The following is a 26,466-nucleotide window of genomic DNA, read 5'->3' on the forward strand; positions in this document are numbered from 1 at the left end:
CGGAGCCCGTGCCGGGCCCTGACGCCCCGGCCAGGCACCCTCCGTTCGGGGCCACTGACGACGAAAGAGGAGTTGGAGAGAGGAAGGAGGAGAAGGAAGAAAAGAAAAGACAAAAAATTTCCCTATGGGGCCGGTGCTGGGCACAGGTGGCCTCATCTGTCCCGCGTCTGGAACTTCTGGAGGGGAGGCTGTGACAGAGAAGAGGCACACTCACCAAAGGAGGGAGCAGTGCCTTGGCCCTTTCGGTGGGGTCCTTTACCTCACTCCCCCGACTCTCTGAAACGCGCCCCTGGACCTTCCATCCCTCACACCACCACCCGTGGCGCGTGGACACTGTGAACGGAGCCGCTCTGAGAGGGACGAACTCCCAGCAAGGCCCCTGACCCCAAGGGGTGGGAGGAAGCAGGGGCAGAGAGGAATGTCAGCCTGGGCTGTCTCCTGTCCCCGCACCCTGTGAAAGGCCACCAGCTTCGCCTTCTCCTCCCTGCTCTCCTTGTCTCTACCCCCAACATGATCACTTAGGATTAGGGGGGGCAGTCCTGATTTGAGCCAGGATAGTCTCCTAAGGGGGAGCTGGGTTGAGCACCTCCCTGACTGGGAGAGCAGGGGGAGCTGCGGGGGATATACGGACAGGGGTGAATGGTGAGCCGGCTCCTCCAGGAAGTCCTCAGTGTGATCTGCACTGTGCTCTCCCGATGTGCCTCACTCCTCAATAAAGCACCTTCTTTGAGTCAAGTCCTCTGTGATGGAGGGAAGGGGCTGACCGCGGAGCTTTGGGCAGAGCACCCTTGATTCCGGGGTCCTCCCAGCCAAGTGCTTCATCTGCCTAGCACCAGCCCCTCTTGGAGACCTGGAAGGGGACCCCAGGGGAGCGGAGTGTGTGACTGTGAACATCCGTGGGAACAGGTGTGAGAGTGGGGCCTGGTTGCATACATGAGTGTGTCTGTGCGTGGGGTTGCCTGGCTACGTGTATGAGATGGGGAGTGTGGGAGTATTTGGGTGACACTGTCTGACATCACCCATGAATGTGAGAGTGTGTGTGGGTGTGTGTGGTGGTGGCAAAGGGCTGAGTCACCCAGTGAGAAGGGTGAAAGAAGGGCTCCCCAGGGCTATGCAAAGCCTACAGCTTTCTCTTGGCCAGCCTGTGCTCTGCCCAGGTGGACCAGGGCATCTGGTAGAGGGATGGAGTCTGCCTCACAAGAAGAAGCAAGGTTCCTGGGGCCTGGGGGGGGGGGGAGTACCGCAATCCTGGCCTTCCCCTCCTGTCACTGCGGGGACCCGGAAAAGCAGGGCCCAGTGAAGGTGGTGCACCCCTTGTTGGCCATAACTCCCTGCCCAACCACCTTTGGCTTCATCGGCATCGCTTTTCTTTCCAGGGTGGGCTTTACGGCTCTTCTGCCCTGGTCTGGGACTTCCCACCAGCCCTGGGAAGGGCTGACCCCCTCTCTGCCTCCGACCCCTCCCTTCCTCTGAAGCCCTCTCTGCCTCTGCCTCTCCTGCTGTGTCCCCCGCCCACTGACCTGGAGAAGAGACATCTATCTCCATAGGTGCTAAGCAGGTCATCTCTATTAATTCACATGGATCGATGGGCTCTAACCTTTAAAGAATCCAGCCCCTGGAGCCAATGACCTCTCCTCCGAGCACTTTCCCACCCCCACGGTGTGTGTGTGTGTGTGTGTGTGTGTGCGCGCGCGCGCGCGCGCACATTCTCACGCACACACATGCAAGGAAGGCTGCCTTCCCTGGCTGCAGTCCTGTCTCGTCTCTTCGGGATCACTGGTCTGCAGCTTCAGACGCCACCTGCTGCCGCCTTGGTAGAGCAGGAGGCGAGGGGGCCGCCGCCTCGGACCGGACTGTGGTCTGACCACCAACCTTAGGAGCAGGCACCCCAGATTCTAGCCCGGTGTGCTCGGCCCAGCCCGAACCCCTCTCCCACCTGCTGGCAGAGGCCTGGAATTACATCACCAGGGCTCCTTCCTCTTCTCCCTGCCAGAAAGGACTTCCAGATCCAGCCTGGGAGCCTGGCTGCCGGGGAGAAAGCGTGAGCATGTGATGAGCACTCAAAGCAGTGGGCCACAGGTGGATGGTGTGAGTGAATAGAACGGGGGGGGGGGGTGCACCAGGGGCAATATTGGCTCCCTGGAGTCTCCCTTCCACTGCCACCCCCAGCAGAAGGTCATCATTTGTCCCATCTGTGCCCCCTCCCCCTCCGCAGGCACACCGGGAGATAGTCTCCATACGCCAGGGTCCACTTTGCAATCACCCACCCCTAGCAACCACTCCCTCACCCCTCACCCCATCCCCCCATATCTCTCCGGTCCTGCTGCTCCAGGGATCTCCCCTCACACGCCTTCAGGCCCTTCTAGGGCAGTATACCCCTGAGGATCCAGTGAGGCCTGGGAGCACCCCACTCTCTCGCACAGAGGCTGGGCGATTGCTCTGTCCCCTTCCGTCTGCAGGCCCCTCTGAGGCGGGCTCCAGGGGGCCAGTCCGTGGAAAGTAAGGATAAGACTCTGACAGCACAGGGCAGCAAGCTCCCTGCCCTGGAGGAATTTGAGCAGGGATGAGTGTCTCCTGCAGGGACACTGCAGAGGGGCCCAGGGATGAGGGCCAGACCCCCTCCCCACTCCCTCCCTGGGACTCTGAGAATTGAGGCACCAGGGCCTGTCCTCAGCAGTCCAGGAGCTGGAGTGCAGGACACAAAGCTGATCCTTCTGAAAGGAGAGGTGCTTCCTGGGGCCTGCGGGGCTCAGGGGTGGCCAGGTGAGCCCCACTTCCCAGGCAGAACTCCTGATAGCGTGGGATGAGGGAGCCCACTAAGGAGCTGGGAACTTGGGTCTCCTCCCTTTCTTCCCACTGGAAGAAATGAGGGCAGCCACTTCGGACCATTAGTTACTAATGAATTAAACAATTCCTGAGCCCTACTGTGTACCCAGCACTGGGAATACAGCAGTGTGTCAGGCACGCTCTGGCCAGGGCAGGAAGGGCGCTATTCTACTTGGGGGAGACAGACAATAAAGAAGTAAGGAAGGAAACAAGACAAGAAGTATTAGCTAGTGGAAGTGCTATGCAGAAAATCACAGTAAGGTGTGACAGAGGGACTTGCTGAGTGGCTGGGGAGGTCTTCTCTGAGAGGTGACACTTAAGCGGAGCTCTGACCGACAAGAGTCAGCCATGCAGAGGTCTGGGGCAAGAACATTTCAAGCTCAGGAAATGGCCAGTGCAAAAGGCCTCAGGTGAGAATGAACTTCGCCTCTGTGTGTCGGGCCAAGAAAGAAGGGCTGCAGGGACGGGGTGGGAGATGAAGTTGGGGGAGGGGGGAAGGGGCCTGTTGCTCAGCTCACATACAGCTTCCTAAACCAGGGTGCGGGGTTGGGCTTTTATTCTCAGTGAAGGGGGAGCCACGGGAAGGTTTTAAGCAGAGAAGTGACATGGTCTGATTCATGATTGTAAAGACCGCTCTGCCTGCTGTGTGGAAAACAGCATGTTAGGGGCAAGGGGGCAAACGGGGGGTGGGTTGGGAGGTTGTTGCAGTGAGATATGCTGGGGCTGGGACGGGAGTGGTGGCTGAGAGTAGACAGATTCTCCACCTATTTCTGAGGTCTCCCTGTTGGGGAAGTTCAAGAGGAGTGAAGGAGAGAAATCCAGGAGGAACTTCTAGAATTTTGGTTTGAAGAGCTGGGCCTAGGAGCGGGGGGAGCCAGGGCTATGGTAAGGTGAAGTGTCCCTTAACCCAGTGGAGCTGTCCTGGAGTTGCTGGAGGCTCAGAAGAGGATACGTATTTAGAAGCTGTTGGCATATGGGTGGTGGGGAAGCCATGAGTCTAGTTGAGGCAACTGAGGAGAGATGAAGACAGAGAACTCAGAATCTAGAATAGTCTGGAAACCTCTGGATCTAGGGGCGGGAAAGAGCCCTGAATTGCCCAGCTCTGAATCTCACCCAACATTCTGCTGATACAAGTGCCTTTCTGATGAGGTCGGTGGCCTAGGAGTTGGGGATTTGGGAGAAATGAGTGCAATGCGAGCTCCAAAAGGTTAGCCCTTCTAGCTTGTTCACTGCTCTGCACGCAAGTACTCACCCGGCGCAAGTTAGGTACGCATTAGATATCTGTTGAATGATCGAATGAATAAAAGGTGTGGATCTTATCCCATGGCTAAGACCAGAGGTCTCTGGTAATAGGTTATAATTAAGATGCCTGTTCTGGGTAGAAAAGGAGAAAATCTCCTTACGTGTGTGGGAGTTCCCCTGGCCAATTCCTGTTTTCTGCTTCTTTGTGGGAGGCAGGGTGCCATAGGAATATAGAGCTGGCTAGATGGGCATTGATGGATGCCCCCAAGGGCCAGGCTCCCAAAAGTAGGAAATGGCCAAGAGAGATTGGCTAAGCCTGAGGAAATGGGCACTGCTAAGGAGTGCCACCAGAGGGCACCCTGGGCACATGACAGGGGATAGAGACTGCTCAGCCCCGCCAGGCTACACAACTTTGCCTTTTCCCCTTCTGAGGGCTAAAGCCCTGAGGAAGAGCGGGGTAGCAAGGAATTGGGCATATAAGGGGTAGGGGGTGCTAAGTCACCCAAATTTACTGACCCCCTCCAACCCTGAAACCTGACCTTACCACAGCGGGAGGCCTGACTCCAGACAAAGACAGCCTTTATCAAGGTCACAGGTAAGTCCAGAGTCTGGTCATAGACTGAACCTTCACCTTGATCTCAGACTGACCCCTCACCCCAGTCCATACTGAGTCCTGACCTAAATCTGGTTACACTCTGAGCCTTGACCCTGCCTGGTCCCTACACCAAATCCTGATCCTGATCTCAGACTGAGTTTTGACTCAGTTCATAGACTGAACCCTGATTTTTATCAAAGATTGAACTCTGACCTGGGCACAGACTGAGTCTTGATCATTTACATATAATAAGCCTTTATTCTGGTGACAGACTGAATCCTGACACTGATCCATACACTGAGCCAGGAATCTGGTCCCAAAGTGAACTCTGACCCTGATCCATACATTGAACCCTGAGACCCTGGTCAAGACTGAATTTTCATCATGGTCACAGACTGAGTCAGGTTTCAGCCCCAGAAGGAAATAACTCCTAGAAATACTTTTGAGGGTATGAGAAGGACTTCTGGGTCTCTGAATGGTCCAGAAACTCCTGGACATTGGACCCCTGAGAGGCCAGGCAGAGAAAGGCTGTCCAGGACATGAGGAAGGAAGGACAGCTGGGCCCTCTCCAGATACCCTTGGAGCTCCGGGTGGGTCTGCCTGCCTGCTGGAGTGTCTGGGGGCCCCCAGGCTGGGAGTTTCTTCCATCTGCACTTCTGACTCCCAAGGAATCTTACGCAAGTCCCTTTTGTGGTCTGCCCCTTGTTGCCTTTCAGGGACAATCTAAGGAGAAAGTGTCCTTCCATGGACCAGGCCATGACTGAGGGCTGGCGGGAGGAGAAGCCCCTTCACTCTGGGAGCTCACTCTGGCTGGTCACTCCAAATAGGCAAAGAAAAGGTGAATCATGCCCAAGGTGGTACCAGCCAGGCCTCAGCCTCCGGTTGGCAGGGGCCCGTGAGCGTGAAGGAGGTGTGGATCAGGAAGGAAAAGTCCCAGATGTCCCTGTACCTTCCTGGGGTCTGTTGCGTGTGAGGGCGGGGAGGTGCCCAAGGGACCACACACCTGTGCCCAGGGCACACGGACCAATTCGGTTTCTGCCCTACTCAGGGCTCAGCCTGGGCGCCTTGCCCTGCAGACACAAGCTGGCCTCTACTGGGCCCAGTGGCCAGCTCACCTTGGGAGGCGGTGAGGCCGGGAGTGGGGGCCAAGCCAGGCAGGAGCCTGGGCGGGGGAGGGGACGGCTCTAGTCAAAAAACGCTGACGCCAAAGACAATGAGCTCTCCAAGGCTGAGGCAACTCATTTGGTCCCGGCCACGCTTTATTAAATTCTCATAAACCTGTCAGGGGGGACAGGGCTCGCTTCAGTTTACCTCATTAGCCCGACACAATGACAGTGGGGGGGGCAGAGGGAGGAGGCGGCAAGGGGAGGCACTTGCTCAGTGCTGAGAACTGAGCTAGCCGGGAAGATAATTGAATTAAGTGGCTTTTGTTAATGGTTTTTAAGACTCCGAAGTGTAAATAACATTTAGGGGCTTTCTTTTAATGGTGCTGGGGTTTTAGAGACCCAGGGAGCTTAGAGGAGGCCCAGCAGGTCCCTGCCCGGCTCCCCCACCCCAGGGGAGCCGGCAGGGGCGGCCCTGAAGTTAGACTGGGAGGAGCGAGGGGAGGGGCCAGAGAAGGTACGACAACTTTCCGGTGGTCTTTGAACAGTGACGGCTGGGCGACGTGAGCAAGGGATGGCGGGGGGCGACCGTGATGACCTGCCCAGGCTGGGATGCCACCACTGGACAAAATGGCCAGGGAGGTCTCTGGAGTGTTGCTGGAGCCATGGCTCGGGAATGTTCAGGGGCCCGGGCTTCCTGGGGCACCCAGTGCTCATTCCTCACTGACGGTCTGGGACTCTTGAGTTTAAGGCTTTACCGCTTATTGCCCATGGGAGGGGCTCCCCTGGCGGGCGGTGAGCACCTCATCCCGGCACAGGTGGGAAAGCTGTGCTGGTGGCATACACTAGACCCCAGGCCTCCTAGGGGAGACTGGACTTGAACTGACCTCGAAGAGCCTGCACAAAGGGGTGGCGAGCTTGCTTCTCTAGGGGCACAAGGAAGGGCCTGCGGGACCTGTGCGAAAGGAAACAGACCACTCGGCAAGTTGTTTTAGAACCCAACCCCTGGCTTTCCTCAGTGACAGCCTCTCCCTCCCTGCAGACGTGACCCGGTCCAGGGCTTCGCTGGGCTGGAGGCAGAGGCCTCTGACTAGACCCCAAGGAGCTGGAGGTGGGATGGGGTAGGACTGGCCCTGGGCCAGCCCACAAAGGGTTAAGGCATTAATCGCCCTGCGTGCGACAAAGGGAAGTGAGTTTTCTGATCCAGAAAGGATCAGTCCCTGGGACGCCCCATCAGACCCTCCAGCGTGAAATTACACCCCAGCAGGGGTGCCCCCCCCAACTACCCGCCTAGGCCTGGCACAGGATTAGGGCCTGGAGTCATCAGTTTAATAGATCCCACCTCCCCTCCCTACCCCCTCTCCCCGAGGAGGCTTCAGTCCTGCCTCCAGGCCTGGGCCAACCTCTTTACTCACCCACCGTCCACCTGGCTATGGATGGTCTGGTCATTCTGGGCTCACCCTTGGTCTGGTCATTCCATCAGTCTCCTTGGCTGAACCCTGACCCCACCCCTATTTAGTTTCTTCATAACCCTCAATCAGCCCCCCAGATGTACTTGTCTCACTGCTTATCTGTGTGTCGTCTGTCTCCCCACTAGCACTCGGTGCCTTTGCAGCAGAGCCAGTCTTGTTCGGCACTGTCTCCCCAGGGCCCGGCCCTGTCTGGCCGGTAGACAGCGCTCCATCAAATGAGCTGACTGAGGTGCCTCCCATCCACTCACGAACACCGGGCTGTGGGCCCTAAACTCTGGGCGTCGGTACTCCAGACGGAGAGGTCGGAGCAGAAGCCTGGGCCGAGCCAGGGCCGTGGCCTCCAGAAGGACCGGGGGCTGAGCTGGTGCTCTGTCCTCGGGCCCGGCTGCGTCTCTCACGGATGCTGTGAGTGAGAGGGAGAAGGGAGAGGCCCTACGTGGCCAGAGGGTGTTCACTCATCCTTGGGTGCCATCCCTGGAGACCCTCGCACCCACGTCCTCGGGCTGCTGCTAGGCCTTTGGCACACGAGTGCCTCTAAGCCCCACCCGCACCTACAGCTGGGCACACCCAGCATGGGGAGAGGTCCTGGATGGAACAGTTGAGGAAACCGCGGCGGGGGCGGGGGGAGTGTGATATCACACAGGGGAGAAAACCCAGCAGGACATTCAGAAACCAAGACTGTCCAAGGCAGGCAGGCAGCCTGTATAGACTACCCTCCAACCTCGGCGCGGGACACGGAGGCCCCCGGAAAGCCAGGGCTTGCCCAAGGCCACACAGCAAGGGCAGGCAGGGCTCAGGTGCCTGAGGTTCAGAGCTCATCCTTCGCGCCGCAGCCCCAGTCTTTGACAAGAACGGTGTTTAGGTTGAACACCGGCTCTGAGCCAGGCTGTGGGCCGTGCCAAGTCCTGCTCGGGCATTCTGTCTGGCTGTGGCTGAGAGGGCAGATGAGAGGAAGGGGCTTCCTGTCTCCTGGTGTCATCAGGCAAGGCTCCCTGGAGAGGGTGCCTTGTGAATGGGTTCTGAATAACAAATGGGCTTTCCCCAGGGGGGTCAGCAGGAGCGAACATGTGGGAAAGGGCAGCATGAGTATGTGAGGTACCACATGGTTTAGTTGGACGTCCCAGAGCAGGACGAATGGATATGTTCTATGGGCACAGCCCCCCAACCCCACCCCAGACCAGGCCTGATGAGAGGGTGGCGGATTTTGGCTCAGTATGAAGAACTCCACGACAGTCAGTCCTGGTAATGAGCTTCCCGTCCCTGCAGATTGGCGAGCAGGGGCTAGTGTGGGTGAGTCCTGCCCAGATGGGGACTGAACTAGAGCCCCCTGCCGATGTCCGTTCTCAGAACCTGCAGCGGGGACCTCCAGACCGTCCCGAAGGCCCGTCCTCCAGCAGGCAACCTGCCACCCCCACCCTTATCCATTCCCCTGGGCGCAGCAGCGTTCTGATGGCTGGAATGGGGGAGAAGGAGATGAGGACACAGGCAGAGAGCCTCCTCTTCCAGCAACCCCGGGTCCTGCCTGTGTATCTTCCACCCAGCCCAGTCTAAGGGACTTTAGTCCAAGCCTGACTTAAAAACAGGACCTAGACCCTGAGCGGGACTTTTCCCATATGCCACAGTCCGAGAGGCAGATGGGGGCCGCCCAGTCTTTCTCTAGGTGGCTTCCGGAGAGCAGACTGTAGGGGAGCCTGAATGAGGGAAGCCTAGCAGGCCACCCCATCCGAGCTGCTTCCAGAGGGCCTGGCTGTGCCGGGGAGAGGCCCCAGGGTCTGAGGATGTCCTGTACCTTCTGAAAGAACTGAAACTCCCTTGCATCTGTCCCATGTTGTCAAGCATCCACCTCAGCCTGCCCCGGATTCTTCCTGAGGTAATGGAGCTCCTGTTTCTGGAAGTTCTCTCCTCCAAGAGAATCTTAAAGTGAAAACCAAAGTGTCTCCCCGCCCCCCCCCCCCCGGCTGCCCAGCACATCTGCATGGAGGCCAGGGGAGGGATGGGGTGACCTGTGACGGATCCGGGCTTCCAGGTCTGCCAGGCTGCTCAGGTGGAGATGGCAACAAAGAGCGGCTTTGTGCACACACGCTCACACTCACACGCACCCGCACACGCCCCACACAAGCTATTTCCAAGAACAGCTCTCCAAGCCCCGTTGCCAAGATAAAGGAGCCACTGGGCAGTCAGCCCCTAGGAGGAAATATCGCTCCTGCGGCCTTTGTTGTTCAAAGGGCTTTGCGAAATCTCCAGACTCCTCTTGGACCCGATCCCGGGCTGAGGTGGCGGTTTCCCCGCAGCTGGAGAGGTAGGCAAGGACTGCTCGGCCTCCGGGGCCTGGCAGGGGGAGGAGAGCCCCAGGGGGCCCGGCTTGGAGTCCCGAGCGGCAGGGCAGCTTTAATTGTTCACTTCCATTCTTAGCTCCCTCGATTCCCACAAGCCTGGGGGTAGGCAGAGATCTCCCCATTTTATAGTGATAAAACAGAGGTTCAGAGAAGCCTACAGTTTATTAAACGTCCCCGCAGGGAATTAACGCTAGAAATGAAACTGACTTGGCTCTAGTCACAGACTTACCCCAGCCTTGGCCCCATTCTGAGCCCCAACTCTGACCTTTAATTGAGCTGTGTCTTGCCCTAGACCGAGCCTGCCGCTGGCCTCAGCTGATCCCTGATCCCAGCTACACAGAGAGCTTTGACCCCGGCCCCTAACAGAACTGCAGCCCACCCCGACGGATCCCTGATCCTAGCCTCGGATTGCCTCTCCTGTTTGCTGTAAGCCTCAGGAGGCCAGAGGCCCGTGCTTCTATTCACCCCTCTACCTTACATTTCTGTGTGTGACTACTCGAATAATTTCTGTTTTACCTCTTAGACTATATATAGGGCCAAGGGGCTGAGTCTGTCTTGTTTGCCAGCCCTTAGCATAGCAATAGCAATAAATAACAAGTATTTATTGAGCATTTACTAAATGTCAGGCTTTGTGCTAAGTGTTTTACGGATGCTATTTCATTTAACCCTCACAAAGAACCCTGAGGTAGGTGTTATCCTGAGTCCATTTTACAGATGGGGACACTGAGCCCCAAGGTCCCACTGGGGGGGCTTATACAAGTACAGAATGCTCTCAGTAGTCCCCTCACCCATCACGTTCGGCTGCCTGGTGAGGGCTGCGGGCAGAGAGGTGCAAAATCAAAGTGCAGGCCCCTTGTTTAAAAACGAAGGATTTCAGAATGGCAACCTCAGAACATTCTAGGGCTTGAGGGCTTGACCACAGGTCACACGCCCATGAAGACAGCCCTGACAGGGAGCACGGTGTGTGAGGATGGACGTGTGGATGGGGGGACATGAGTGCCGGAGGAGCGGCTAGAGCCGAGGCGTTTGGGCACATCTTCCTCAGGCACAGGCAGCGGTCACGGTCCAGGGAGGCCCGCGTGTGGAGGGGAGTTGGTGCCACTCTCTGCGCGGTCAGGGGCGCCTGGCTGGAGCGTAAACTGAGAAGAACGCATGTCTGGGGGTGGGGCGAGTGTGTGGGGAACATCCAAGCAACAGACTGTGGGCTGCGTGTCCGAGGACTCGTGTGGGAGTTGTGTCCCCGAGTAGGGGAGAGACAGACACCCGGAAACTGTGGAGTCCGGTGCAGAAGTCAGCATGTCCCATGTGCGTGAGAGAGAGGTTGTGTGTGTGTGTGGCTGTGAGGGAAAAGGTACGTGAGTAATTGTGAGTGCATGGGAGCGTGCGTGTGAATGTATGCGTGTCGCCACCCACCCTCCTGGGCTCCCAGGTGAAGATGTCCCCCAGGCCCGCCCCCAGGCTTTGTGGGGCCAGAACCTCCCAGAGACATTCCAGCCTGCCATAAGGTGGGCAGAGCCACGGAGCTGCCTCCTGGGCTGCTGGGGTGATCCCGGGCCGGTGGTGTCAGGTTCCCGGGGCTGCCAGGCCCTCCCTCTGCAGCCCTCTGAGGGCCTTTGTTGGAAGTTCAGACAAACTTGTCAGGGGGGCGGGCAGGAGGCCACCTCCTAATCGGCTTTCCCAGAAGGGAGAGGAGAATGAGAGATTGGGGGTAGAGGGGGGTGGCGCTCCAGTCCCCGCAGCTCTGTGGGAAAGGGGGGGGAGGGGCAGGCCTAGACCTACCGGCCCTAAAGGGGTCCATCCCCCACGAACTCTCAGAAGGTTCTCTGTCCCCTGGGCCCCTGAGGAACCAGACCCCTGGGCGCAAAGAACACCGGGGCCAATGCCTAAGAAAAGGAGAATTTGGGGGGAAGTTTGGGGAACCCCCCCCCGCCCCTGCTGCCTTCTCATCTCACCCACCACCGGCTGTCCCCGCACCTGCTACATGCCAGGCACTCAGGCCCTCGGCCTCCTCCAAGGCTTTCTCCTCTGAGCCTCCCAGGAAGCAGGCTGGACATAGTTAACGATTCCCATTCAACAGAAGAGGATACTGAGGACCAGAGAGGGTCCTTAGTAAACAGCAAGCTGAGAGCAGCTTGTCCCAACTCCATAACAGAATCTTCTTTTCTTCATTGCATTTCCCTGAGGTCCCATCCTCAGAGTCATTCTGTTTGATCTCACGTAGTAACGAGGCTTCACTCGCCCTGTCTCTGTTAACAACCACCGAGGTTCAGTGCGTGGATTCCGAGGTAAGCCAGGGTCACACCTTGGTTCACTTATTACTAGCTGCGTGGTCATGGGCAAGCATTTAACCTCTCTGTGCCTCAGTTTCCTCATCTATAAAATGGAGATAATAGTACCTACCATGTAGAGTTGTGTGAGGATTGCGGGACTGAATATTTGTAAAGTACCAGGCACAGGGAAAGTGCTGTGTAGTATTTGTTAAAGAAATTAAAGTCTAGGTCAGCAGTGCAGGCAGACTGCCCTCCTGAGCCCTGTACACTCCAACATCTTCCCTTGAATAAATAGATTAAGGCTCCTGACTGCCACAAACAAGGCCGGACTGGGTTCAGGCTCCTTTCCTCACACACACCCCCGCCCAAGGGTCTCCATCTACCATGTGGCCAAACGAGAGACTCAGGAGCACCCTTGACCCTTCCCGAGCCTATAGTCACCACAGTAATTCTACTTCCTAAATTTCTCACTAATCTGACCCTTCTCCCCTGCCCTCTCCTCCCAGCCCACATGGACGCCACCCTCCTCTCACCAGGACATGACGACAGTCTCCCCTCTGGTCTCCCAGCCTCCTCATGAACCACCATACTGCAAAGAGACAGGAGGGCGGGTTTACTAAAATGCAGTCTGATCATCCCACGCCCCTGTTGGCGATAACTTTCAATGTCCCCCATGGCCCTTGGGCTGGAGTCCAAGCTCCCAGCTTCTCCTTCCATTCTCAGCCCCGGACTACCTCCCACCATCCTCAAGCCCCACCCAGACAGTCCCCTTGCTCCTCCAGGTTCAGGGGCTCACCCAGCCAGCTCGGTCCTACAACGTTGTATGTGCCCCGCCTCTCCCAGGACCCCCTTCTCTCTTGCCCTCCTGAGGAACACTGGACCTAGGAAGCACAGCTCAAAAGTCTTTCTCCCAACAGGGCTTCCTGGCCTCCCCAGGCTGAGCTGGGGACCCTTCTTCTGTACTCCCAGAGCTCTCTATTTTTTGAACCCTAAATCACCCTGTGTCATAACTGTCTTGAGAGCATGTTATCCTCCCTCATTTCTATGTCCCCGGCCCCCAGCCCAGGGACAGGCATAGGGCAGATGCTGGTAAGCGTTGAGTGGATGAGTGATTCGAACTGCAGGATTGCCGGGGCACCTTCCACACCTGGGAATGTGTGTACTGTGGGGCTGAAGTACGGAGGACGCACACAGTGGCTTGGGTCTGGGAGGAAGCACTGGGAGATTTGGGGCAGACATTTGATCTGCCAGCCTCTCCTAGGGAGATAGGAAGGCAAGGTGAAGGGGGGTACCCCCCTGCCCTAATCCTCAGCCACACTGGGGAGTGAGGAATGTGTCTCCTGAGGTCAGCAGCGACCGACCAGGGAAGTGGGGAGATCGGGGCCCTCCCCGTGGCCTGAGGCACCTGTCCTCTGGAAGCAGCAGGCAGCTCCCTGCACACCATTCACACTATTAGGACCTGCTGGGGTTCTACCAGGAAATCTCCGGAGGGGACTCTCACCGTTCCCAAACCCCAGCCCTGGACTGCACTACTCTTTCTGGCTCAGGGGCCCTGTGCAGACACTCTGGAGCCCCAGGGAAGGGCAGCGAAGGCTGAGTAGGGAAGCTGGCCTGTCATCTTTTTCTTGAAATGCAGCAGAAATGCATAGACACACACACACACACACACACACACACACTTAGGAATTCGTGGCACAGGTTCTCAGACATACATATAGACTTATGGGCTATAATCACACACACACACACACACACAGACACTTAGGAATTCGTGGCACAGGTTCTCAGACATACATATAGACTTATGGGCTATAATCACACACACACACACACACACACACACACACACACACACAAACACACACACACCCTCCTCACCAAGCTGGAAGGACCTTCCTCAATCTCGAATCCAGCCTGTCACCCACAGCAGGAATCCCTTCTTCGTTCTCTGCTTGTTCATCTCTGAGGACAAAGAGCTCACTCCCTCCAGAGGCCACCCATCCCACTGGAGAACAGCTCAGGCTCTAGGTCCAGATGTGCCTTCCCGTCATCCCCCTTTGGTCCTGGCTCACTTGCTGTTTCCATGGAACCCCCTGCCTCTCTCCGCCCTACAGACCCATCATCCCAGGCTACCCAGGATATCCCCTCGTGTCCCTGCCCCTGCCACTTGTGCTGGGGTCTAAGCAGCCCACAGAAGATGGAAGCCCCCATCCTGGTCCCTCTGTTCCCCACCACCTCAGCCACAGATTGGAAAGGGCCACGGAGAGAGCCACGAGGCCAGCCCAGGAGTGGCTCAGCATGAGGCGTACCTGCCTCCCTCCCCCACCTCCACTGGCCACAGCCCTGGACAAGCATAAGTAGACCTTGAGACGCTGCCCCCTCAGCCCACAGGAGGCATCTCTGGGAATGAACCTGGACCAAGGGCTGTGCTGCTGGATTCTTTTATTAGCCAAGAAGGACAAAGAACAGGTCACAACATCACAGGAAGTCAGAAAGACGGACGGATCACAGGACAGAGTGTCATGCGGCACTATGCAGGAGGCAGGGCAGGGAGGGGGAAATTTGAGTCTTGTTTTTTTCAACTAACAGAATAAATAAATACGGTACACAGTGTTTTTGCCACGGCCTGGCACGACCTCTAAGCACAAATGGTCACAAAGCGGCTGGTGTGGAAAGCAGTCTGTCCAGCCTGCCAGCTGTGGAGTCGGGGTGGGGGCCCAGGCCCCTGGACCATGCTCTGGGGGAGTGAAGAAGCAGGGAAACGGAGACCTCGGAAAAGAGGGAGAGGTGAGGAAGGAGGCTTTCCTGGAAGGAACAGTCAGAGATGGAGGCTCAGGTGAGCCAGCAGGCTTGGGGAAGGCCTCCATCTCAGGGACAAGGGGCCCACCCCAAGCCCACCCCCTTGGGTTCCTGTAGGAGACACATGGTATGCTCTCTTCTCCTCTCTAGCTGCTTTCAGGAACTCAGAATGGTCACCTAAACTGGGTTGACATCTGCCCCAGGGCCAGGGTTCATACACACTCTCCCTGCCTTCTCTAGGCTCGTGCAATTGGCTCCACTGGATGAGGAAGTGTTGACAAAGATCTGAGGGAGGCTGGCTGAACCTGAGGAGGGCCTGGCTCCAGCCATGACAGAGCATGGCTCCAGGTGAACTTGCCCCTTAGCAGGTCAGGGGAGGCTTCTGGAGGAGGTGATGAGGTCCAGAGCTGTTGGATTCCAAGGCCCAGTGACAGTCACCTGCATCCAGGGACTGTGAGAAGCGTCAGTGTCTGTGCCCGGTCTAGATAAGACTGTTTTCATTTCAGAAACTGACCTTCCTGGAACTAATCCCAGAAGACAAACCAAAAATCCCTTCTGTCTCCTAGAGTCCCCACCACCCTTCAGTCCTCCTGCCTAAGTCTCTTTTCTTCTGATGCTCCTATGGCTGTTGGATTCACCTTCCAAATCCCAGATCCCAGACCCTGGTTCAACTGATGCCCACCCCCACCCCCACCTGCCTGTCTTGCTGCTTGCCCAATCAGGATGAGGTCTTAACCTGGATTCAAGGCCCTCAGCCCCGCCTCGCATGAAACCAGGGCCCCTGCCCCACCGTCCACCTAGCCTCACTCTGTTGCCTTGTCCAAATAGCTTTCCCGGCCCAGGTTACCATCACCCTCACTTTTTTCCCATCCAAAGCCTTCTCCATCATGCCCCAGCTCAGACAGACAACACCACTCCCCCCACCAAGGATGATGGGCATCGACTACCCTGCAAACCAATCCTACCTGGCACCAATAGACAGCCCCCTGCCCCTCTGCACTGGGAGAGGAGACACACCTTAGGAATCTGTACCCAGCTTTCCAGATGCAGTTTCTCTAAGCAGGGGGTGGAGGCTTCAGTGGAAAGCCACAAAGGGCTGGGGATCGTGACTCAGATTCTGTGCAAGCCACTCCCCTCCGCTCGCCCTGAGCCCCTGACACTAGGTGAAGGCACGGCGAAGGGGCAGCCACAGAAGCTGGCACTGTAACACAAGAAAATCAGGATCAAATCCAGATTTTCTCAACTAGAAGGGACCCATTCTATGTATTGGGAAACTGAGGCCCAGAGACTGGCAGTGCCCACGCAGAGGCTTGTATGTGCACCACTCCTTGGTCCACAGCAAGGCAACAGTAATTTTCCAACTTATCCATTGTACTTTTGAAAGCCTTTTTGTTGTTGTCATTCATTTAACTAAAAACTTCTGCCCTGCAAGGGCTGTGAGCACGGACATGCAGAAGGTTACAGCTCGACAGGACAGGACGTTACAGGCCATCTCATCCAGACCGGAACACAGGCCGGAGAGGCTACAGGCCGACTCAAGGCCACACCGCTTGGAAGGGGCTTTGCCGAGCTGGGTTCCTGGCCACGAACAGGAGCGGTGGGAGCACACCGCTCCGTGTCAGCGACCAGCTGGACGCAAGCCCTTGCTGCAACAAGGGGCCCAGCGGGGGCGGAGACTGCGCACTGCTGTGCTGTTTGCGCCTACTGGGATCAGGAGTTAGAATTCCGCCTTCCTCCCCGGCTCAGACGCAGCCCTGCGATGGACTCTAACCGCTAAACCTGGAGGCCAGGCGGTGGGAGAGGAGAACCTGCCCCTGTTCCTCTGGAGAGACCTCTCTCTGAGAGCACCTCTCCCCCCGCTGACTCCCTCAGCCAGAGAAGTCTCACCGGAGAGATCTAGAGCCCTGTGGGCAGTCTGGCTGGACGCCGGCTGCAGGCCTCTTCCTGGAGCTCTTACAGGCAGGGATGCTACCCTTCTGTTGCCTGCCTCAGCCTGACTCCTGCCTCCACTCCCCTCCTCCTCGATCTTGGGCATGGGGCCTCAAGGCTGAGAGAAGAGAGAAGAGAACGTGACTCATGATCACTTCTAGATGCTGGGCCTGAGGGAGGGCAGCGAAGGGGGCCAGTGCCAGCCCCTGCCGGCAGCTCCAGGGGCAGCAGGGTCTCCAGCTGGGGCCTTCCCACCTCCACTGGGGAGGAAAGGAACAGCAGCCTAGAGAGGGCCCATGCAGGGAGGAGACGGGCGGGTGGGAAGAAGCAGGAGGAGAGGAACAGGAAGAAGCAAAATTACTAAGACTACAAAGTCACAATCCCAAACAAAACAAAGTCTGGGGATTGACGACACCACAGGGCCAGCACCGAAGAAAGAAAGCAGGAGCGGGGAGAAGAGACATGGGCAAAGGTCCAGAGCGGGGAGGCTGGAGGCTGGGAGAGCGGGGTAGGCAACAGGACAGAGGCAGGTCAGGGAAGAAGGAGAGGGAGGAGAGAGACAGAGAGAGGAGAGCCAGAGAGCGATGTGGACACCGGAGGTGAAGGCAAGGGCTACAGGGGGCCTGGGGCAGGCAGGGGCCTGAAAATATAGCTTTATGTATTTATATTTATATCTCACATTCCACACATCGACTTACTAGGGGGCAGAGGGGAGGGAGGGCAGGCAGGGAGGAGGCCATGCTGGGGTGAGGATCTGGCCACTGAGGGCCTCACTCCCCTGCAGAAGGCCGCAGGCACCCGGGCCTCGCCTCTCCCACCCCCATTTGGCCTCCATGGGATCCAAGCAGGGCCATGCAGAGGGTGTGCAAGTGTGGGCTTCACCTAGGGCTGAGACTTGGGGAGGGGGACAGGGAGCAGGACTCCAAGGCCCCAGGATCCCTGGGCTCATAGCGTTAACTCCTTGCAAGCCATCTGGGGATAACCCTGGGGCTGGGAGGGGGCACCCAAGACCCCTGGCTGGGTTGGAGGCCAGCAGTCAGTTGGGCAGCGTGTCGAGTCCCAGAGAGGCCGCGTGCTGCTTGGCCCGAAGCCGCAGGTTCTCGATGCTCGTGGTTTTACTGTTCAGGGCAGCCGAGGCAGGTGCCAGGCCTGCCGGGGGCGCGGGCAGCAGGGGGGACCCCCACACGCCCTGGTGCGCAGCCGTGGCGGCTGACAGGGACTGGTAGTAGGACTGGCAGTGCAGTGAGCCCAGTGGGGCCATGTTGACGCCCAGGTAGGGCACGGCGGCAGCGGCCGCAGCGGCGGCGGGGGCCGGGCCCCCCACTTCGAAGGATGAGTAATGCACTAGGTTGTTGGTGGCCGCCATGTGCTGGCGGAACTGCTCCTGCAGACGGAAGAGGCTCAGCGGGGATGAGGAGTAAGAGTGGGATGGGCCCAGGAGGCCGCCCCCGGGGGCTGCAGGAGCCAGGGCCAGGCTGCCTGGGGAATCTGCAAGCAGAGAAACCGAGAACCAAAGACTCAGGACAAGGACAGAGGTCTGCCAGCAGGGGCTCCCTCAGTCTCCCCACCCCCTCGGCACTGCAGACATGACAGGTGTTGGCTAAGACCATATCCACTCATCTCAGCCAAAGCACCTTCTGAAGCATCCCTCAGGATCCCGGGAGGGAGGGACCCAGGCTTGGGGGGGGGGGCGCAGGGACCCTGCCAAGGCCCCCATGTCTGACCTCTTGGGGATACTCCTTTTCTTTTCAGGGACTGTCACCTCCCCTTCCCCTCTCCTGTCTGTGGCTCCTCCACCCACCAGTTCTCTGCCTGGGCTCAGGTTTGTGTCTGAGATAGGCCTCATGCCACAGCTCTGGTCCTTCAAAACCGTGGCTCTGAGTGGCGCCTGTGAGAATCCCTGGTATCAATGTGGTATTCACCCAATAGGCACTGGTATGTCTGTACTGGTTGTTAAAATACCATCATATTTCCATGGTTGATTAATAGCTTATGCCCTGAGCTCCTCAAGTCCCCTCCCCTGCCACCCAATCCCGCCCCAGAACCCCCAAGACCTTCCCAGCATTCAGTGACTGAAGAGTAAGGACCTGGCACTGGTCTGCTAGGCCCGCTCCTTGCTCACGGGGCATGCCCTAGTGCCACGTGTTGAAAGCTGACCCTCCCTGCTGCTCTGATCCACCTCACGTGCCCAGGCCCCTGTCCCGCCGGATCTGGCTGTTCTCCCTGGGCTGGGCCCCCGCCTCCCCCACAGCCTCTGCCAAGCCTCACCTGCCTTGGGGCTGCCCCTCTTGCAGCCCAGCCCCTTGCTCTCAGCCCCAGGGCTCTTCTCAGCTTTGGGATCCTCGGCCCCTGTCCGGGGACCCTCCTCCCGGTCTGGCTGGTCCTCAGGGGCTGACTCACTGGCCGACTGCTCAGACAGGCTCAGGTGAAGCTCAGCGGGGGGGTCACCACTTGGCAAGCTTGGGGGCTGTTCAGTCTCCAGCTGGCTGTCTGGGGTTGGGGCCTCTGTCTTGCCCTCGCCATGGGAGCCCTCGGCCTCCTTCTGCTTCTGGAGCTGCTCTTTCTGCAGGCTGCGCTGTTTCTTCCGGAACTTGGCCCTCCGGTTCTTGAACCACACCTGGGGATGGGAGAGGCGCTGTGGGCTGTGGCGCTGGGCGCTCTGGGAGGGGGGGTGCACAATAACATTGCTCCCCGCACCTCCCAGGAAACACGCGCCCTCGATCCCTTCCAAAACTCCCCCGCTGTCACTGCAGGCAGTCGTGGAGACAGCAGTTCCACCAGCACCCGGGGATGAAAATGCCGGCTCCGGGCCAGTGGGAAGCCAGACTGATGAGCTGGTGCCTGTCTGCAAGGTCTCCTTAGAGGAAAACGGGGCCCTACCTGCACCCGGGCCTCAGGCAGGTTGGTGCACATGGCCAGCCTCTCACGCATCACCACATCCGGGTAGTGGGTCTTCTGGAAGGTCTTTTCCAGGGCCTCGAGCTGCTGAGCGGTGAACGCCGTGCGGCTGCGGCGCTGTTTGCGGTGCTGCGAGCCATAGCGGGCCTCCAAGATGATGTCTTGAAATGTACAGCCGTTGGAGGGCAAGGAGAGGGGGCCCATTTAATTATGGGAAATAGGTTTTGAATCTTACTTTGCTCTGTCCCACTGTGGACACCCAGGCCCTTGCAGAGCCGGGTCCTGGCCCTCTCCCCTTGGAAATCACCCATCTTCTCTCCATGTGGCTGGGGTTTCAAGATCTCCCCACACCCACATTCGCTATAAGGACCACAGAAATCTAACTCATCCCCATGAAGAGCTGTCAGGAATATGATCGAGAGGGATCCTCCTCATCTGGTTTGGTGGTGGGTGGGGAGGTAGGTGGACTTTGCTCTAAGACCCTTAAAGTCCTAGGATGCTGTGAGTATAATATTCTAAGGCTACGCGACGCTAAGGTTCTACTAAGATTCACACAGGTTCTCCTATCCCAGGACCCTTAGATTCTGGACACCGACCCGCAGAATACTGGCCCCTGACTATGCGGAGCCAGCAGGCAGCTGGGACGCATGTGCAAAGTCTAGTTAGGAGAGGTCTGACCGGTAGACGTAATTCGCTGGTACTTGATTCTATGTCCTCCGGGTATGACTCTCGTTATTCCAGTTGGCCTGTGAGTCTCCAAGGGCAGGACCTGAGGCTCCTGCTTTCATGTCTCCTCAACAGAAAACCTGGCTCTGGCAGGGCCCTCAGAGCACAGGAAAGTTTTTGCATCTAGTCTTGACCTTTTTGGCCACTTCCTCAAGGAAGGACAAAAAGACTAAGTTCTAAAACCACCGCAGGTTTGGAGGGGAGACAGAGCTGGCGGACCACTGCTTCTACCGTCCTGTCTACACACTGGTAACATGAAAACGACTCAGGGGCCGCCTGGGTGGCTCAGTCAGTTAAGCATCTGCCTTGGACTCAGGTCATGATCTCAGGGTCCTGGGATCGAGCCCCATGTTGGGCTCCCTGCTCAGTGGGGAGCCTGCTTCTCCCTCTGCCTCTGCCCCACCCCCACTCACGCTCAATCTCTCTCAAATAAATAAAATCTTTTAAAAAGAGAGAGAGAGAGAGAGAGAAAGAAAGAAAGAAAGAGAAAGAAAGAAAACAACTCAGGATAGAGGTCTGCCTACGGCTGGTGTCTAGGATCCAGCCCTTCTGCTTCGCTAGACCCAGGTGGAGGGACAGGAACCTCTCTCCCCTGCCTCCCATCGCCCATAAATGGATCCTGGGCTGCCTGCATTGAAGAGAACCCGAGCTGTGTCAGGCTCTGATGGGGCTGCCAGAGTCCTTTTCCTGTACCCCAGGGTCTGGCGAGTCATCCACAACACTCGAAATGGGGAAGGAGGCAACTGGGTATCCAGAAAGGTTCAGACTTTGGGTTGCTCCTTCAGCTTCAAGAGAGAGCCCTGAACCTCTCGCAAGTTGGCACTAATCCCAGCCTGGACTGAGCTCATGCTGGTTACCTGGGGACTGGGGACCCCTCAGTCAGCTGAACCCTGGTTGAGGGAGCAACGTTCAGCATCCTGCTATTGGCTCCAGGGACCATAAGGGGAGGCTAGGCTGTCAGCAGAACTTTCTGCCAGAAAGTGAGGCCTCCAAACGAAGGCCCACCCGGATCTCCTGTCCCTCCTTCTGGAGAATTGGAGAATTGGGGTAGAGTGCTAATAACTATTCTAGTTCCTCTACCCCTTCCAGCGGAGGGGAGCCCCCTCCCCGATTCCTCTCTGGACACAGTGAGAAGCCGGTGTCACCACCAGGTTGGACATAGGAATTCACTCCAAACCAGGGAAGCAGCCAGAGCCGGGACAGGACTGTACCCACATCCCATACTGGAGCTCCTGCCCCACACTGGTCTAGGGAAGGTAACAGGGGCTCCGTTTTATTCACGGAGCCCTGCCCCAAGGCCTGGCATGCTCTGGAGGAGTGGGAATGGCCACCTCACCCTCCCTTCCAGGCCCGCAGCTCTCCCAGGCAGGGTCCTCATATCTCATTCCTTCTCTGTGCCTTTGCTCAAGCGGTGGCCTCACCAGTCGTTCCTCTCTAAGGCCTGGCTCCTGCCCCACAGCCTGCAGGAAGTCCTCCCTGACTACACCAGCCGCCGCTGCTCTGAGCTGCCCCACCACTGATCCTCGCCACACTCCTGCCATGCTCTCCCAGGCACCTCGGAGCACCAGATCTCCCTAGGGGTGCTCTCAAGCCCTCTGAGTACTGCCTGGCATAGGTTTGGGCCCACATGGGCTCACCAGCTGCTCAAGGTTTGGCCTGGGACAGGAGAGAGTGGGTGGCAACCCCTCCCAGGGATCAGGCCCTTGGCCTGTGCTGTCACACCCTCTCACAGCCAGTGAGAGGCTGCAGGGCAGGGCAACGTTCCGTTGAAGGTGGAGGGGGACACAGGCCTGCAGCTCCCTCGTGCCCACTTACTTGCGACTTGAGTTAATAATGCCTTCTGAACACATCCCGGTCTCTGCCGAATACTTTGCGTACGTTGCCTCAAATAACTTCCCAGCCAGCCTACTGTCCCCTCTTTATAAGGGGAGACGCAGGCTCAGAGAGGACCGATGAATGGGCAGATCTGCAGTGACCACGGATCTGGGACTTCAAAGCTTCTATTTTTAGCCATCACGTCATGTTCCAACCCCCCAGCCCCAGCCCCACCTAGATTTAACCTCTCTGAGCCTCAGTCTCCTTGTCCATAAAATGGAGATAATAACCTCTCTTGATTGGCCTTGAATACTTTGATGAACAGACAAAGCCTCACACAGCACCCGGCACATGTCGGCATTCAAAACACGGGAGCGCTTGCTCTTGACGTGACTCCCTTGGCCTGAAATACCCCCCTGGGCACTCCGGCCCTCTCTGGCTCCTTCCCAGCTCCAGTCCTCGCGGCTGCTCCCTCGCCCTCCTACCTCAGCCTTCATCTGTGAGAGAGGCTACTCGCACCCCCTCGCACAGTGTTGTTAAGGGGCTCTGAAGGCTTAGGGCGGCCCCAGTGCCCAGCACCGTGCCGGCTGACAAGGAATGCTCTAGATGGTCATGCAGAGATTCGGAATCGACACCTCTCTGTGCTGCTGAGTGACCTGGGACTTCCAGAGCCCCCCAGAGTAAACCGGCGCAGGGCTCCCTCCATCCTATCGGGGACTCCCAGAGCCTCCCCACCCAGACCTCTCCTCCATCGCCAGCCCCCACCGTTCTGTCGCCAGGGTCCCATCCCCAGGGCCCTTACCAGCCAGGCGCTCGGCCAGCGTCAGCGCGTGCACCGAGGGCCGGTAGTCCGGGGCGTGCTGGGCCTGCTGGGCCTGCTGGTGCAGGTTGTACATGGCACTGAGAGAGTTCATGGCGTGCAGCGAGTAGCCGTTCACCCCGTAGTGCTGCATCGCGGCCTGCGCCTGCGGACCGGGGAGGAGAGGGGACGTGAAACGGTATCGCACTCTGCCCTGGGGAAGACTCCACCCCGGCCCAGATCTGGGGTGCCCGCCTCACTCCCGAGAGCTTCTGCCCCTCCGTCGGAAAGCGCCCTGCTCTGGGCTCTGGCGTCAGACTGCCTGGGCCAGAATCTTAACTCTGCCACTCAGGAGCTTTGTGACTTTGGGCAAGTCACTTCACTTCTCTGACCCTCAGTTTCTCCCTCTGCAAAATGGGGCAAATCATAGGACTTAACACAGGCGATTGTTGCAAGGATTAAGAGCAGTGTTTACCATAGGGCCTGGCACATAGCGTGTGCTAAAGACCGTTAGTCATTGTGATTTATCAGCCCGTTGCTGCTTTCGGAAGCCATGTCTGCACTTAGTCACCCAGGCGCTTTCTTTTCTTTCTTTTTTTAAGATTTTATTTATTTGACAGCGAGAGACACAAAGAGAGAGGGAACACAAGCAGGGGGAGTGGGAAAGGGAGAAGCAGGCTTCCCGCTGAGCAGGGAGCCCGATTTGGGGCTCGATCCCACGACCTTGGGATCATGACCTGAGCCAAAGGCAGAGGCTTAATGACGGAGCCACCCAGGTGTCCCCGCCCAGTTACTTTCTTATTTGTACCTTCATGGATGCACTCACACACTGATTCATTCAGCAAACACCCATTGAGGCTCCCATGGGGCCAAGTCCAGAGCTGGACTGGGGACGCTGAGGCATCTGCTCTGACGAGATCATGGATTAGACCTTCACGTGCCGCAGAGACGTAAGAACACTATTGTTACGACCCTTACGTATTCACTACCATCACCTCCCTCTGTCTACCATTTCCCCAAGAGCAACCAACCCCATTTACAGATGGGTCTACTAAGGCTTAGCAAAGAGCAGGGACACCCAGCCACTCCAGGGCCCAGCCTGCCCCCACTGCTTCAGCCTCATTCTTTGGTGGCCGAGTTACCATCCTTCCTACTGAGATGGCCCAGCTCGGCACGAGGTCCTGTCAGCCCCAGGTCTCCTCTGGACCCTCACGGTCCACATCTGACTGCCCGCCCTGGGTCAGCCTGAAATGGCGTTTTTGGAAGGCCGTAGGGTGTCGCAGGCTCCCAAGACACACAGGTGCTTCCTGTTTCCCGGGTGTGGGGGTGAGGGGGAGGGCTGGGGCAACGGCAGGTCCATTGGGTAAGAGGAAGAGCCAGCTGGGGGTCTCGGCTCCCCACCCTCCCTGAAGTAACCGCTCAGGCTACACGGAACCAAACCTCCGCGCAGGCCCGCGCGAGCTCGCGCAAACACACACACGTTTCACGCACAAACACACACACCTGGACGTTCTCAGCGAGGCCCGCGCAGACGTAGTCATGTGCACACCCAAACCCGGCAATACTCACCAATTCAGCGTCATCGTTCCTGCGGTTCTGCACACGTTCTCACAGATGTGTCCACGCACAAACATTACACTCACACATTGATACGTCACACACATTTACTCAATAAATATGTACTAAGCACCCACCTACTAAGTACCAAAGTCCTTGCCGTCATGGAATTTACATTCCAAGGGAGAACTACGAACGACGAACAAATATATGTAATAATGGCAGACGGGAACGAGTGCTCTGAAGAAAAATAAAACAGAGGAGGAGAATAACAAGAGAAAAAGGGAAGATTACTTTAGAACATGTGGTAAGGAAAGGGCTCTCTGCTACTTGACGTAAGCCATGCAAAGTTCTGGGGGGAAGGCTTTCCAGGCAGAAGGAACAGCAAGGACAAAGGCCCTGAGGCATGAAGAAGCTTGGTGTGTCTGTGGACCCTAAGAAAGCCAGGGCAGCCGGAGCATGGAGAGGGAGGGAGCGAGTGAAGGGGATGCGGCTGGATGCAGAGGAGAGGCCAGACCCCAGACAGCCTCAGGGACCCACTGTAAAGAGTTTGCATTTTATCCCCACCGTAATGGGAGACTCCTAGAGGGTCTTGAATAAAGAGTAACGTGATACAATTTGTCATGAAAAGCTCACTTTGGCTGCAGAGAACAGACTGCAGAGGGTCAAGAAGAAAAGCGGAGAGACCAGGTCACCGCAGAAGGCCAGGCCAGCAACCAAGGTCCCTTCTGCTCCGGGGGGGGGGGGGGGGGTAGTGAGACGTGCACAGATTCACGACATATTTTGAAGACCCCACATGACTGCTGAGAGGTTAGCTGTAAGATGTGAGGAAAAGAGGTCAAAAAAGGATGACTCGGGGACACCTGTCTGGCTCAGTTGGTAGAGCATGTGACTCTTCATCTCAGGGTTGTGAGTTCAAGCCCCACGTCAGGTGTAGAGCCTACGTGAAAAAAAAAAGGGGGGGGAGCTTGGGGGGCTCAGTCAATTAAGCATCAGCTTTCAGCTCAGGTCATGATCTCAGGGTCCTGAGATCAAGACCCCTGAGTCAGGCTCCCTGCCCAGCGGGGAGTCTGCTTCTCCCTCTGCCTCTCCTCCCCACTCATGCTCTCTCTCTCTCTCTCTGTCTCTCAAATAAATAAATAAAAATACTTTAAAAAAAGGATGACTCAAATTTTTGACCTGAGCAATTGAGTGAAGGCAGATCTTTTCCTGAGTCAGGAGCATTGAGGGAGAAGGGGGTCTGGGGAGGAGGCAACAGAAATCAAGGTTTTGGGGGGGACATGCTAAGTGTGAAATACAGATCTGACTTCCAAGTAAGGGTGTTGAATTGGCAATTGGATATACAAGTCAGGAGCTGAGGGCTGGATTTATAGATTTCTGAGTCAACACTCACACATAACACCTACCGACAACATTTACTTACAGAGGCCCACTCTGTGCACTATGAACATGACCCCAAGGGCAGAGATCTGAGAGAAAAGAAGGATGGACATGACAACATAGTGTTTAAACACTGTAGAATAGAATATACCATGAACAAAGCTAAAAGGCAAACAACAAACCTGGAAAAATCTTTACCATATATATGACAGAGCAAAATCGATTTAAAAAAATAGCACAAATAAAAATAAGAGAATGTCCATAATATATAAAGAGTTCTTCTTCTCTCAAAACAAAGATGGTTGGGGCGCCTGGGTGGCACAGCGGTTTAAGCATCTGCCTTCGGCTCAGGGCGTGATCCCAGTGTTCTGGGATCGAGTCCCACATCAGGCTCCTCCGCTATGAGCCTGCTTCTTCCTCTCCCACTTCCCCTGCTTGTGTTCCCTCTCTCACTGGCTGTCTCTCTCTCTGTCGAATAAATAAAAATAAAATCTTTAAAAAAAAAAAAACAAAGATGGTCACCTTAATAAAAGCAAAGTAACTGAAGAAACAACTTATTAGGAAAAACACGAATAGCCATCTGACCTATGACAACAAGCTCAGCCTTCCTTGTAACCAAAGAAATAAAAGTAGAAACAATAAGATACAATTTTTTCACCAATCAGATTAGCAAATATGAAACAAATACATTACCCAGGGTTATCTAGAGGAGTGGGAAA

The 26,466-nt window shown here is 56.9% G+C and overlaps 1 protein-coding gene across 2 annotated transcripts; it reads right to left on the reverse strand.

Annotated features, from left to right (window-relative positions):
• Positions 1–17,608: 17,608 nt before the first annotated feature.
• DMBX1 (diencephalon/mesencephalon homeobox 1) lies at positions 17,609–22,973 on the reverse strand. Of its 2 annotated transcripts, none has more exons than XM_026497470.2 (4): positions 22,814–22,973; positions 19,453–19,631; positions 18,841–19,189; positions 17,609–18,060 (listed from the first exon to the last, which is right to left on the reverse strand). In XM_026497470.2, the coding sequence occupies exons 1-4, from the start codon at positions 22,962–22,964 to the stop codon at positions 17,609–17,611; spliced, it is 1,131 nt and encodes a 376-aa protein (XP_026353255.2). In that variant the 5' UTR covers positions 22,965–22,973. The 2 variants fall into 2 exon arrangements, with proteins under 2 accessions (XP_026353255.2, XP_026353254.2); XM_026497469.2 differs by having other exon boundaries at positions 19,453–19,648; positions 22,816–22,964.
• Between the last annotated feature and the right edge of the window lie 3,493 nt (positions 22,974–26,466).

This window comes from Ursus arctos, unplaced genomic scaffold, assembly GCF_023065955.2.
Source record: "Ursus arctos isolate Adak ecotype North America unplaced genomic scaffold, UrsArc2.0 scaffold_12, whole genome shotgun sequence".
NCBI classification, from domain to species: domain Eukaryota; kingdom Metazoa; phylum Chordata; class Mammalia; order Carnivora; family Ursidae; genus Ursus; species Ursus arctos.